A 13735-nucleotide genomic window follows, 5' to 3' on the forward strand; every position below is an offset into this window, starting at 1 on the left:
TTTTCTCTTTGCACAGACATTGATATTTATAAACTTTTTCTTTCTATTAAAGCCAACTATGAAATCCTTGTTGCGCGCTTGGTCAGACCTGTATAGAGCATTTGCTCGCTGTGCTGCTTTAGTTGCAACAGCAGAAGAAAACCTATGCTGCGAAGAGCTTTGTGCCAAAATAATATCTCAGCTAGAAGGTGAAACTCCAGTAGTGAGTATAAACCTGTGATATTGAACTATTTAAATACTTTAGCAGTTATATTTTAAATTATATAAAATAACCTATTGTAAACTCTAATGTAGTGCTTTCTATAACTGAAAGTGGTTTAGGTGAGATTGAGATAAAGCTGTAACAAAATACTGTGTTACTAACAGGAGTTGAAATTGATATAAAAGAGTAAAAATAATGATAGAACATAAATATTAAAAGAGAAGTTAAGCAGTCTTTGGATTTGTATTCCAACTGTTTAAGTAGAAACGGTTAGTGAATATCGTCATGATAAATATTATTTGTCCTGTTGAAATGTGTGTATTTATAAAGTGACTTCAGGCTGAATTAACAAATGCCACAAAACTAGGCACTTCAATTAGGAAAGAGGGCAGAGTAGCACTGCAGCATTCAGAGGGCAGAGCTTGCCATTTTCCTGGTACCACCAACCTTGTAAGCTAAAATTTAAAGACTTGACTTCTGAAGCGTTATCAAGGAGAAAGCTTTTGAAAAAGGAACCTTTACATTATCTTCTTGCCTGTTTGCAAGCCCACATCATGTGGGGAAATAGTGTCCATAGGTGTCAGTGAACATCATTAGCTTTGCAACATAAAATCCTTTGTGCTTCCAAGTTGACCATCTTTTGAAAAGAATACTGTAAAAAGAACAAATGAGAAACAGTTGAGAAAGGGAAATGGAATTTGAATCCTGGAATTCGCAGGATTACAGCATTCTAACTTACTTTGGATGCTGCTTTATCCCAAATATAAGCTTCAGTTTTCACAAAGTAATAATTAAGCAAGCTCAGTTTAAACACCTTAAACCTTCAGTATGTAAGTTATTTTCAAACTAAGCTTTCTTTGGGCCACATTATCGATGTTCCTTTTAAAAGCAAGTTTTGTATTATTTAGAAGAATTTATGATGGATTGAAGAAAAAAAAATACCCTTGACCCATCTTTTTCCATGTACCACAAGGATTTGTGCTTCCTGAATGCTAGTGACAGTGTCATTGTTGTTCCTGCAGTGACTTCTCTGAAAATCAGGTTTTGGTTTTAAGTTCAGTAACTGAATTTAAGTGCACACTGACATCTGGTGATGTGTTTTGCTGGATTCCTGGTGCCTTCAACTGTAATACTTCTGGTGCACCTTCTTAAATCTAGCAGTCTTTTGTGGCTGAATGTTTACTGGTTTGCTTCTTTAGATTGTCTGTGTGCTTATGTCTTACTTGTGTAGTGTAGGAAGAATCAATCTTCAGCTTGTGTAAAAGTGTGTATTTTAAAACGTAACCAACCTTATCTGAGTCTACCTGATAACATGGACAGATTTCATCCACTTTTAAATTTAAAAGCTGCATGAATTGCTTTCCTGAATGGCCAGCATGTTTTCTTCTGTCACCACTGCTCTTTTGGGCTTTACTGATGACTTCTGTTTCCTCCTCAGATGATTTCAATGATGGAAGGTCTCACTCATATTTTATCAGTCATGGCTGACTGCATCAACTTTGCACCATACGATACTAAATATCAGCCAAAAAATAAATGTAAGAAAATACTTGAATATTGGGATTTTCCATGTGTTTTATTCAAGAGTCGGTAAAAATCAAGAGTTGTTGTAGATGCAGAAGTGATGGCTGTAGGGTATCAATGGTCTGTGTATACTGCCCATGCTATCTAAGCACCGAAGGGACTGGCAAAAAAATCATAAAAAGGAACTAAAAATATCACGTAGTATGGATATTTGAGTATCAGATCTTTCCCATTTGTTGAGCAGTTACTGTGTAGCCTGACAAAATGCATCTGTAATGGATGTAAAGGTTGAGGCCACTTCAGTTCTCAGTTCACTGTCAAACGCAGCTGGTTTCTGAAGTTTGATTTGGTATTTTCATTTCTGATTTCATTTTTGCATGTGGAATCTGCAGCTTTTGCTTTGTTAGCTGTAATCTGAGGCAGTAATGCTTGAACGTAATCCACTGTCTAATTATGTAATACCTGCCTAAACCTGACAATGAATTTTGAGGTAACATTTGAAGCTGCTTTGCATAAAATAGTCAAGAACAGGTTTAACAGAAGACAAAAGGTCACTGTATGTGAAGTGTTCTTTGTTTTGTTCCCTACTCCCATTTACAGCTACTAAAGCTGAAGAAATGATTTACAAAATAATGTAATTCAGTGTAGAACTCAAAATATTGATAATTTCTCTGCCCCATATGAATTTTTTAAAATAATAAGATATTGTGTTGGACTGCTGAAAGAATTAAATGATTTAATTGGAAGTGCTGATGAGGAAAACCACGATTGAAGCCCACACTTGAATAAACTACTAAAACTTGATACTTCACCTTCCCTCCTCTTCTGCTGTTCCAGAACTTTTGTACCTGTGGGGTGGTTGCTGTCTCGTTGCAAGTAGTCATTAAAGACACTTAAAAGCACTGTCATTTGTGTGACCAAGCAGAAGTATAAATAAGAGGAGTAGGAGCCATATCTGTAGTGGGATTATAAAATTATGCAGTAAAAAATGTATGTCTAATATTAGGTCTGGTTTTAAATTGTATGTAGATATAGTTTGGGAAGCAGAGTTCAGTTTCTCATGTAGACTGGAAGTTCAGATGTGTTTTGTTGTAATTCATATTGTTATGTAGAAACCCCTAATTTTTAAAACTCTTTTTATGTTAGCTCCACAGACAACTACAGATTGGTCTAAGAAGAAAAAGGAGCCCCTTGGAAAGCTTGCCTCTCTGTTTAAACTCCTGGTGATGTTACTAAACTCTTTCCATGTGTTCAGTTCCAAAGAAATCTGTTCAGAAACATTGGTCTCTGTTGGTCCTTCAATTATTGCTGTTCTTCACAACATCATCAGCCACGTTTCATTGCCTTCAGTGATTGGGACTATGTTTGCAATTTTTTCAAAACCCCTGGCAGTGTTTTATGAAAGAACAAAGTGAGTATTTTAAGAATGGTTGGAAGTCTGGATTCATTGTGTTGCTGCGTATTGGTGAAATTTCATGTGGTCTGTGGCAAGCCATGTATCCAAATAAATATAGCTCAAGGGGTTTCAGGGCACTGGCACTAATTCAGCTGTTGCTGAGTCTCACCTTTGAGAGCACCATGTCTGTCACTAGGTTCAGCGCAGCTGGTAGGTGCAGGTTTTGTAGCGCATCCACACACCACAGAAAGGATGGGTCTGCCAGGTAGTTGCTGAGAGCTCCCCTTTTCCTACAATTGCTGTGTAAACCTAGGGTGCTGGGGCTGAGCAGAGGGGCAGCCTGACCTGCATGAGGCAGCGTGTCACATTACAGCCCACAGCACACCCCTGCCTGCCACTGAGATTCAGTAGGGTTCAAACCCCCCATGCCTGAGCAGCATCCTCCTTTGTAATGCTTGTCTTCAGGAGCAAACCCAAACCTACCTAGTTGTATACCAAAGGAAACCTATAGGCTTTCTGGAAATCTGGTTGATAAAACTGCAGTCTCTTCAGAGTGGATCTGTTGTCATCTCTGCATGACCAGAGTGGTTGGTTTCTGCCTGCTGTTTATTTTCACTGCAGTAAAGATACCTATTAACAGTGATGTATTTTCTAGTGGGCAGGAACTGTGTAACGTTTTGTAGGAAATGTAGAAATCGTAATTAGTTGATGCGCGCTAAAATCCCGGAAGCTTTTAAGCAGAGGGAAGTACTGAGAAATGCTGCTTTGCTTTTTTAATTGTTACAGACTTTTCCTCCCAGGACATGATGGGGCTTGGTGGGAAGGGGCTGGCAGAAGGTTGTCTCTGATCTGTTGATGCAAGAGTTGTATACTTTGCTTGGGATAAGGAAAAGAGTGCAGCTTTTGGGGGTTTGGGATGAGAGGATGGAATAGGATAGGGTGGGATGCTGCCAGTCAACCTGTACGAGTTTCATTGAAATTTTTACTGAAACCTGAAGCAGGGCTGCCACCTCTAACCTAAAATGCATCAGGAGTCTCCGTCTCATAGGCAAGACCCTACTTGTTCCTATGTCAGGTTCAGTTGAACACCACCTCTCTCCATCTCCCATCACATCTGCTTTGGTTTGAGCATTGTCTTAGAATTGTCATTAAAAGGGATAAGTAAGTGCTGGAGGTATGATGTTGAAGGAAGGCATATCCATGCAAATACAAGTTTGGGGACCTTTTCAGGTTTGAGACCACAGGTTAATAAACTGAACTGCTAAATGCAGTTTTCTCACATTTTTCAGGATGGTGTATCCAGGGATTTACTTACGTGAAATGACTTTGTTTAGGCAGTACTTCAGCTTTTTAATGCAGATATTTATGGGGCCTGGGAAATCTGTTTGGGGAGAAGGTTCAGAGCAGAAGGCAGTTAGAAGTTATAAGAAAACCTTGAATTTGAAGTTTGTACCAATTACTGCTGTCTTACCACTAGTTTCTCTTAAAGTTAGCATGTTAAGTATCAGGGGGGTTAAAGGGAGCTTACATGAAACTATTCACGTCAGAAGACATTTTAAATCACCCAGTGGGCGGGTAGCTTCGCAACATTATTTAATTGAGTTGTATACTAAAACCAGTGTGCAGTGCTTGAGTGCATGATGTGTTTAATTCTTTTATCTCGGGATAAGTGAGATGGCAAAATTTAAACTTTATTGTTTCTGTTTTGGCAGGCTTGCTGATGTATCTAAAGTATACAGTAATCTTAACAACAAGGTAAATTTGCTGGAGAAATAGCTGGAGGGGTTTCGGGAAAATGGGTAACACGAATTTTGGCATTCCTTCTGTATTCTAAGCAAAAATTAAAAATACACTGAAGGCAGAGATTTAATTTTTTTTTTTTTTTTCTAAAAAATGTAGCTGAGGGGAGCACCACTAAACTCACCTGTTCAGACTTTGTGTGTTCTGCTGTTTAAACTTTATTCTTTGGGCCATACTGTTCTATGGGATAATAATTTTTAAATAATGTTTTAAACTTTAAATAGTGAATATGTGAAAAAATTGAATAAAATAAAACACCCTATTGTTTCTTCTCTCCTTCAGCTGGAAAAACTCCTGGCTGAGGTTATCCAGTGTTTACAATCTCACTGCACTGGCTCTTATGATAGCAAACTGCTGGAGCAGATTTCACCGTTGCTCTGTGTAGCATTTCAGCATAAGAGCAAACAGATCCGCAACCAGTGTGCCCAATTCTGGAATGCAACATTCGCCAAGACTACAGCATTGGAGTATCCTGAAGAGTTAAAGTAAGAGACATAGTTTTTTGTGTTTATATTTTTTTAAAGGAACAGATCTCAGGTTATGTACAAATGACTTTGTATAGCTCTAGTCACCGTTTGTATTCTGCTTTTTGTGCAAGCTGGGATACCTGCTGGTCTTGTTCCTCCATCCCTCTGTAAGTTTAAAGTTCTTTTCTGTTGAACAGATCTGTGTTAAACCAAGCCAAAAAGAAAATGCCACTCCTGCTACCTGGTTTTGAAAGTGTTGAGGGAGCTGAAGATTACAGTGCCCCATTCTCTGATGCGGTAAATATTTTGTTGACCCCATTGATTGCTTCATTGTGTATAACTCTAGGGGATCATTCAGAAGGTAGTGGCACAGTCAGTTTTGACTTTTTCTGTGACTGGCCTACACTTGCCTCGGGTTTGGAATGAGAAGCTACGGAGGGTAAGCGCTGTCAGAAGACTGAGCTGGTCCATAGCAGTTTATGCACTTTAAATTGTGGGCTCTGCTAGCTTGCTTGACTTAATTTTTTAAGTTGTCCTCTACGTAATTTAGAGGAAAATGGAAGTATGGGATGGCTTAGTTGAAGAAATTAATACATCTCAGGAGGGGTTTGTGAGCTTGAGGTCTCTCCATACAATGCCTTCAGTGTCTTTTTCTTTGAGTAGATGGAAAATTCACAGCTGGATGCAAAAATAAGTGGAATGGAAGTAAACTTGCGTCAAAACCGAGGTTCTATACTGGCACAGATGAGTGAACAAAAAGACGAAGTACAAGACAAGTCTAGTAACGTGCAAGTGACATCTCCAAAGGTGAGGCGTCTGCAGATGGATGTGAGAGTCAAATCCATTCTGTTCTGTAGCACAACATCCTGTGTGTTCCTGCAGATGTTCAGTAGAAACTTCTGTGATGCTGAAACATTTTTCTGTCAAACTTACGCTGTATAGCACATTTAAGTGTTCCTGCTAAAATTCTCTGCTGAGCTTACAGATTGCTGAGTTTTAAGGAGGTCTCATGGAGGGGCTACTTGAGGGATGGGGAGAGTGGCAACCACATACAAAGTTCACCCCTGGGTCTGGGTGCAATTTGTGACTCAATTCAGATCCTGAGGTGGGTCTTGGTCCTGGTAGACCTGTACTTGCATGCTCTGAATTGGTCACACACAATAGGGAGCATAAGTTATTGTATTCCTAAGGAAGGGCTGACTTAGTAAAAAGTAGTAAATAATATCCCCCAGAAGCTTTGAGGTATGTTCCCATCTTACAGGCTTTGAACTTCAAGATGTCAAAGTGCAGGAGCTTGCTTAGAGGCATGGAGGAGAGACTGTAGGATCTCTCCTTAGTAGTAATGTTGGGGGGCAAAAACTCACTCATGAAGAACATCATCACCTAATGAGGGATTTGTGTCAGTTAATATTTTTATATTATGTGTATATATATTATATAGCCACTGAAAGAACAGTGGTTACTTAAGAACTGTTCTGTTTAGGATGACTGTGCCTGAAGCAGAGAAACACTTCCAGTTCCTCTGCTTTGTTTCTAATATTTTTTTTCTTTTCTGTAGTTGAAATTAGAATTTTCATCTTTGAAGGCTAAAAGTGAGATACTTCTGGAAGAGGAGAAATCCATTGATTTTGTGTATATTCCTCCAGAAACAAAAGAAAGAATACTGACAGAACATCAAAAAGAAGTGCTTAGGTCAAAGAGGTCTGTGACTTACTCTGTTGTAAACTTAATGTGGAATATCGTTGCACTGAGTATGTCAGATTGACAGAATTTCAGTTTTCATATCAGACTACTATAGACAATTAAATCTTACTCTTTCATACAAACTTTAAAGCTAATGAAGTTCTTTGCTTTACTATTTTAAAGCAACCAAATTACTCTCTGATCTGTTCCTATTCTGATTAAATATACTCTCTGTTAATTGTTAAGAGTTCGGTAATTTTGAGTTTGTATTTTTATGTCACAAGTTCTGCCATGTGAAATGGAAGATGTAATTTTTCTTAAATCATTGAAATTAAAAGCTTTTTACTTTCTATGAAAAAAAGACTTCTAAAATTGAAAAGATGAACTTATGACAGCAGCATATCTCAAATTAGGATATTCCCAAGACTCGTCTTAATTGCAAGGGAATGTTTAGAATTATCCTTTTTTTAATGCAAGAAAATAATACCCAGAGTATTTTCAGGCAGCAGAAAAACAGGGTAAGCAAAATTTATGTACAGTGGTGCTTGACAGAAAGTTGGTTAGATTCTGTATGTGGATCAGTTCTTTGCAGACTGAGATTCCAACCACAGCATTTTTCTCCAAAAATGTGTTCAAAATGGAAAAAAAATGAATGCAACTGACAAGAGCAGTCTGGAAATAAGGAGATAAATCATGCCCTGGTTCCGCTTTGCATTTTGCTGTGCCAGTTGGGGTGTGAGGTTGTGTCAGCGAGTTGCAGTATTGCATCTTTCCTGCCTGAACCAGAGAGTGGAGTGTGCAGCTGCAGTGCCTCCAGACACTTCACATACACTCCCTTGCTCTTTGTGCAGCAGCCCTTACTGGGATGCGTGTTGCTGTTCAAGTGGTCTTTAGGGTTTGGACATTCAGTCCACCTCATACAAGCATCTGCTCTCTTGTGATGTAACGTGTTACACTAGCCTGCCCTCCTTTTAGTTTTCCAGTAAAGGAGTCTGACTTCCCATTTCTGGTTTTGTTTCAGAGTTGGTATTCCTGCTATGTACAACAATTTGGACGCATCACAAGATAGTACCTTATTTTCTCAGTATACTCAAAGCCAGGAAGATTCTTTGTAAGTAAAAGGGACCAGTGTGTACATTGGAGGTGTCCCCCCTTTCTACAACACTTCTAATTCAAGTAACTTGTATTTCAGGGAAAAAACATCTTTAATAGAAAATGCAAAAGAAGATACTAAAACCAAATCTCAGGTAATTTCTCATTGTCTTATAGTAATTAAGATACCAGAATAATAACCATACTGGTGATGTTTTTGTCATATTAGTAGCTGTGTAAGTAATGGCATAAATATTTTATTATTGGCCATGATATGGTTTTAAGATTGATTTGGAAACTCTTCAAACAAAAAGAAGTACCCTCAAATGTATTAGCTCACAGGAATCATTTCCTTTCTCTGTACTGATTAACATGTAAGAATATCTTCTCTTTCTTTGGCATCTGCTATTTTTTCCATGCCCGAATGATACTGAGACAGGCTCTGTGACTGCAGAATACACTGATAGCGGTTTGTATTTCATTCTCATCACCAGATGAGAATTCAGTACTGTTATCAGGGTTCTTTGTGCTGTGTTCTGCTTTGTATAATTTAAATCAGAAGGGGCCAGTCATTATGCACTTTGACTTCATTTCAAAATGTGAGGATTTATATAATTAGATTTAGTGTGGATGTATTTAAGTTACACACCTACAGGTATTGTAGGGACTTACAGTCAGTCATGTCTATGTGCTACCACTGACTAATGTTTTAGTGGGGTGAAATACCCCAGAGCTGCAGCACAGACTTACTGTGACTTGCTCCGGTGCTGTGCGTCTTACGATTCAGTAATCAGTAATGTTGCCTTCTCTTCCATAACGCTTTTTGCCCTAGTAGATAGGTTTTGGTATGCATGATGATTTTCTGGAACTGTTTTCACTGTTAAAAGTCTTAATGTTAATTTCTCTGTTACTCTAGCAGACCACACTTTGAACAGCTTTGCTAAGTTTCCACATTTTGAACTTCTTTTGCATGAAATTGTAAGGGCCTCAAGGGGATTAAATAGTAGATTTTGGAAATTGTAAGTCGCACGGGGGTTGGAACTAGATGATCTTAAGGTCCTTTCCAACCCTAACTATTCTATGATTCTATTAATCCCCATTAGGAGAGGAGTTGCCTTTAAGCAGCTGCAGTTTCGAACACACAGTAGGTGAACTACAGCAGAATTTTCATAAAACCTGTTTGAGTAGTAGGTTTGTTAGTATCTGGCAAAACCTACTTAAAACGGTTTTGCAATTCTTCATGTTTTGGGATTAAATAGCTTTAAAAAGAAAAAACAACAAACCATAGTCTTTATCTTTCATAACTGCTGAAGGACAGATAACCAAATTATTGGAAAGAAGGGTGGTTTGGAATCCCCTTTGGCTCTGTTGTTTTCTATCCCACTGGGGCAGCTTTTTAAATATTTTATCCATAGCCGAACTACAATATTTGCTGTTTATATTTTTGGGACAGGAAGAAAATGCAAAGAGTGAAGCATGCACCAATGAATCAGATAATCCTCTTGAGAATGCTGCCTGTGTGAACAAGTCACCTGTTACTCACCCAGAAGGGAGCTCAACTTTAAACAGTGGGGAAGAATCAAAAAGGGAGACAAGTGGGATGATTTTGGAGGAGCCGTCAGCTGGAGAGGGATCAGAAGGAAGTACTGTGGAAACAGCTTCAAAGGAGCTCTTATCAGCGAATGAAAACACTTCAAATGTCAGCAACAGTTCAACTTCAAGTGACATAATTTCTGGAACACCACAGCCTGCAAGCCGAAGACAGTCTTTTATTACTTTGGAGAAATTTGGTAGTTCAGAGAATAGACCCTTCAGCCTTTCAGCATTGAGTGGTGTATCGGAGACATCCGGAGGTGCTTCTGTGGCAGGTAAACAGGAAAAGACTAGTGCTAAACCAGAAAAATCTGGAGAAGAAAATAAAAAGCCTACAAAAACTGAACAAATATTTACTGCAATACGAAGGCTGACTCGGAGACAGAGTAAAATGGATCAACAAGGGAATCAGCAGTCCAAGTCATTAATCAGGTCAGAACAAGAGAAAAGCATACAAGAGTCTTTTGCTTCAAAAAGTATGAAAAGTAATCTGTCTTCTGCAGTAGAAGACATGGAACGCAGTCTTTTTGCTCAGTCACAAGTTCTCCTTTCTACAGAACTAGAAATAAAAAGAGTTGAAGGTCTGATATCAGAAACAGAAAAGACCCAGGCATTAGATACAGATTCTAAAGAAAATACACCCCCAGAGATGACTGTGTCATCCGACCAGGTCACAGGCGATGACAGTCAGGCTCCACACGTGTCTTCTGGTCAAAAAACACTAAGACGTTCTTCAAGACGGCGGTTAGAAACTGTAGAAGGTACAGCAGGTAGTCAAGATAAGGAAGATGGCCACCAAAAGAGAGACAGATGTAAAGACAACGAAAAATCTGGGCAAAAGAAGGTGCCACAGGCTAAAGATGATTTATCCCAAAAGCAGAAAGCAGTTTCTGGGAAAGCTACGGAAAATATGAATAAAGAAAGCAACCTACCTGAGAGAACTGCAGGGGACTGCAGCTCAGAGGAGTCTCCTGCTTCAGTGAGCCCTGATGAGGAAGTGGACAAGAGTGCTATTAGGTCAGAAGAGAACTCGAAGACTGACACAGAAAGCCAAAACTGTAGCTCAAGTACAGCAGGTCAGAAGTTGGAACGCCCACGATACCACACAAGAAGAGCTTCACAAGGATTGCTTTCCAGCATAGAAAATTCAGAGGCTGATGGTCCTGAGGCCAAGGAAGAAAGCATGAGGAAGAAAAGATCAGTCAAAGTGAAAAATAGAAGTGATTTTCTTGAAGGTAAATTAAAAGATCTACAGCCAGGAAGCCATAGCCATGAGGTGTCTTCCCAAAGAAATGAAACCAAGGATCTGTTGGAAGCAAGCAAAGGGGAGCTGAGCTGTGAAGTCAGCACAGATGCTGCACTGACATCTGAACCATGTGATTCAAAGACCCAAGTGACTTCCACAGATGCTAGCAAAGCTGTGGAATCTGTCATCTCAGAGGGTTCATCTGGTGTGCAGAACAAGAATGTGGAACAAAACAAGAGGCACACACTGTTGGAATTGGTCACCAACTCATGTGTAGCTGATCCACATTTGAAAGCAGTAGAGAAAGGTGAAGACATTGTGAAGCAAACAATTGTAGAGGACTGTCATGCAACCGTTCTGTCTGAATGTCTGTCCACACCAGATGCTTCAGGTGGTGATCTTTCCTTTTCACTTAAGTGTCAACACAAAAGAAGCAAAAGGCTGAAAAAACCAAAGAGCTGCAGCTGCTGTCATAAAAAGTTAAGGCAAGAAGTAACGCCATTGGCTGAATTAAAAAATAAGAACACTCAGAAACCAAGTAAGCCCCAAATCACCCCAGTTGAGACGCCTGGCAATACATCAGAGATGTCCAGTAATTCAGATTTGGACAAGAGGTTGTCCATGGCACCCTGTGCAATGAGCACTCCACTGCATCCTCCTAAGGAACCTAGTGCCTTTAACTTGGAAAGAGAGGGATTATCTGAGGGTAACCTGGAAGGAAAGAGCTCTGTACTGGAGGAGGATCTAGAAAATCCAGTATGTGTAGCAGGTGAAATCACTGACCCAGTAGTAGAAACAGAAGAACCTGCTGATAAGGATGGCCAAACTGAACAGTGTCCGTCCAAATGTGTGCCAGAGGAGCCTGGAGGAAGCAGTCTGGTTGCAGGGAATCAAAATGAAGAGCCAGTAGCTACAGAAGAGGAAGAAACCAGTCTGAATGAACAGCTGGAGGAGATACCTGAGGCACTAGATGTTAGCGAGCCTGAGAAAAAACAGATGAATGAGCAAGAAAGCAGTTGGGGTGATAAAGAAGCAGATGAGAATACTGTAGGAGAAATGTGTATTAATCAGGATAAAGAGATAAAGGAGGAATTAGAGGAAACTGAAATTACAGTGCCTGAAAATATGGTCTTGGACAAAAGAGATGCAGTAGAAAATAACATTGTGGATTCACCTCAGAAGCCGGAAGACGGTGATTCTTTAGTGGTAGTTAATGTAAGCCCTAATGGTGTGCAAGGACGCTGCACGTGGTCCCCTTCCGCTTCTCCGTCCACAAGTATTTTAAAGAGAGGTGTAAAAAGAAATCAAGATGATGATTCCCTGTCACCTCCTAATAAGGTACTACGATGTGATTCATGATGTGATGCTAGCAGTTCATTCGATTCCTGATCAGGTCATGATCAGGTCATGTAACAGTATCAGGTCATGTAACAGAGTGTAATGAGTTTCAAACACACTGAATTATTGACTGTATCTTTTGTTGTAAATGATGTTACACTGAAGACGTAGAGATTTCTTTTTTGGAATGTGCAAGCCCTGACAGGCTTGTGTCATCACAGGGCTCAGGGTGAAGAATTTCATTTTCAAAACAGAGCCCAAGTCTGGGCTGCTGCCTGGGCTGCAGTGCGACACATCACTGCAGAGCTGCTCTAATCAGGGTCTTGCCACCATGGTTTGAGCAGTTTAGCAAAAGGCATGTGCTGCCCCTTTCAGCAATGAGGAAGCCACACTTCCTGTCCTCACTGAAACACTATCTATGTCATTCAAGAATGTTAATGACTTATTTCAAATGGAGCTCTCTGTCTCCTCAGACTTACTTCCCCAGAGTGTGGTGGTTTGTGTTCAAGCTATAAAAACTACTTCTCTTTTCTAAAAACAGATTCGTCGAGTCTCTTTTGCAAATCCAATTTATCAAGAAGGACTGGCAGATGACATAGATAGAAGAAGCCCTGTCATTAGGTCTCATTCTTCACCATCTTCCCGAAGTCTTAAAATCTTATCTAATATTCAGGCCAAGGTAAATTGTACTCACAGTTCTTGTCATTGGTAGTGTTGCCTTAGTGTGTGTTGCAATTGTAAGAGCAGGGAATCAGTATGGGTAAGAAACCTTGCTGATGTAAGGTTTAGCTGTAACTGGTTTAGCATGATTCTTTCTGTTACTCTCTGAAGACAAGTGCACTCTGAGGTCTAGATAGCTAGGATCTTACAATTAACTGAATTCCTGCGATCCTGAGAGATGTTTTTTCCTCTTTTTCTATCCAGCATATTACCACTCCAACCAAAGGATTTCTGTCCCCAGGATCTCGTAACCCTAAATTTAAGAGCTCAAAGAAGTGTTTAGTAAGATGTGCTTTGGTTCATGTATTCTTCTATTTTTTCCTATATTCAGTTGTGTGATAGCCAATTTAATATTTTTTCTGTATTATTCAAGATCACAGAAATGACGAAGGAGTCACTGCCTGGCCCCATGGAACGCATGTATCCTGCCTTAGTTGGCTGCAAAGCACCAGTGGATGTAATTTTACCTCAGCTTACATCAAATATATGGTAAGTGGATTGTTGCTTTTGAAGATGACAGTTTAATAGAAACAGAATTCTTACCAAACCTACAAAGCCAAATTTTCTGATGAAAAAAGTGGTAACTTGGAGACATCTTTTTGCCAGGGTTTTTTTGAAGGAGAGAGGTTATTTTTGTGGAGGAGAGACTTAACTGTTTTGGAATTATTCAAGTC

The 13735-nt window shown here is 39.5% G+C and overlaps 1 protein-coding gene across 4 annotated transcripts in view; it reads left to right on the forward strand.

Annotated features, from left to right (window-relative positions):
- The window catches only part of RIF1 (replication timing regulatory factor 1), a 35417-nt gene that overhangs the window by 18527 nt on the left and 3155 nt on the right, over window positions 1-13735 (forward strand). For 3 of the 4 annotated variants that reach the window (XM_061363747.1, XM_061363746.1, XM_061363749.1), the window contains 14 exons: window positions 53-202; window positions 1641-1740; window positions 2873-3137; window positions 4835-4877; window positions 5205-5407; window positions 5587-5686; window positions 6053-6196; window positions 6948-7090; window positions 8094-8183; window positions 8265-8319; window positions 9618-12341; window positions 12883-13020; window positions 13266-13343; window positions 13435-13550. In XM_061363747.1, the coding sequence (XP_061219731.1) occupies window positions 53-202; window positions 1641-1740; window positions 2873-3137; window positions 4835-4877; window positions 5205-5407; window positions 5587-5686; window positions 6053-6196; window positions 6948-7090; window positions 8094-8183; window positions 8265-8319; window positions 9618-12341; window positions 12883-13020; window positions 13266-13343; window positions 13435-13550 (4349 nt within the window). The remainder of the gene's footprint in view (window positions 1-52; window positions 203-1640; window positions 1741-2872; window positions 3138-4834; window positions 4878-5204; window positions 5408-5586; window positions 5687-6052; window positions 6197-6947; window positions 7091-8093; window positions 8184-8264; window positions 8320-9617; window positions 12342-12882; window positions 13021-13265; window positions 13344-13434; window positions 13551-13735) is intronic. The other variant, XM_061363748.1, reaches the window with a different exon arrangement.

Source organism: Neopsephotus bourkii, unplaced genomic scaffold (genome assembly GCF_033783945.1).
Source record: "Neopsephotus bourkii isolate Nb327-2 ecotype Australia unplaced genomic scaffold, CSIRO-AGI_Nbou_v1 NB_1181, whole genome shotgun sequence".
In the NCBI taxonomy this organism is placed as follows: domain Eukaryota; kingdom Metazoa; phylum Chordata; class Aves; order Psittaciformes; family Psittacidae; genus Neopsephotus; species Neopsephotus bourkii.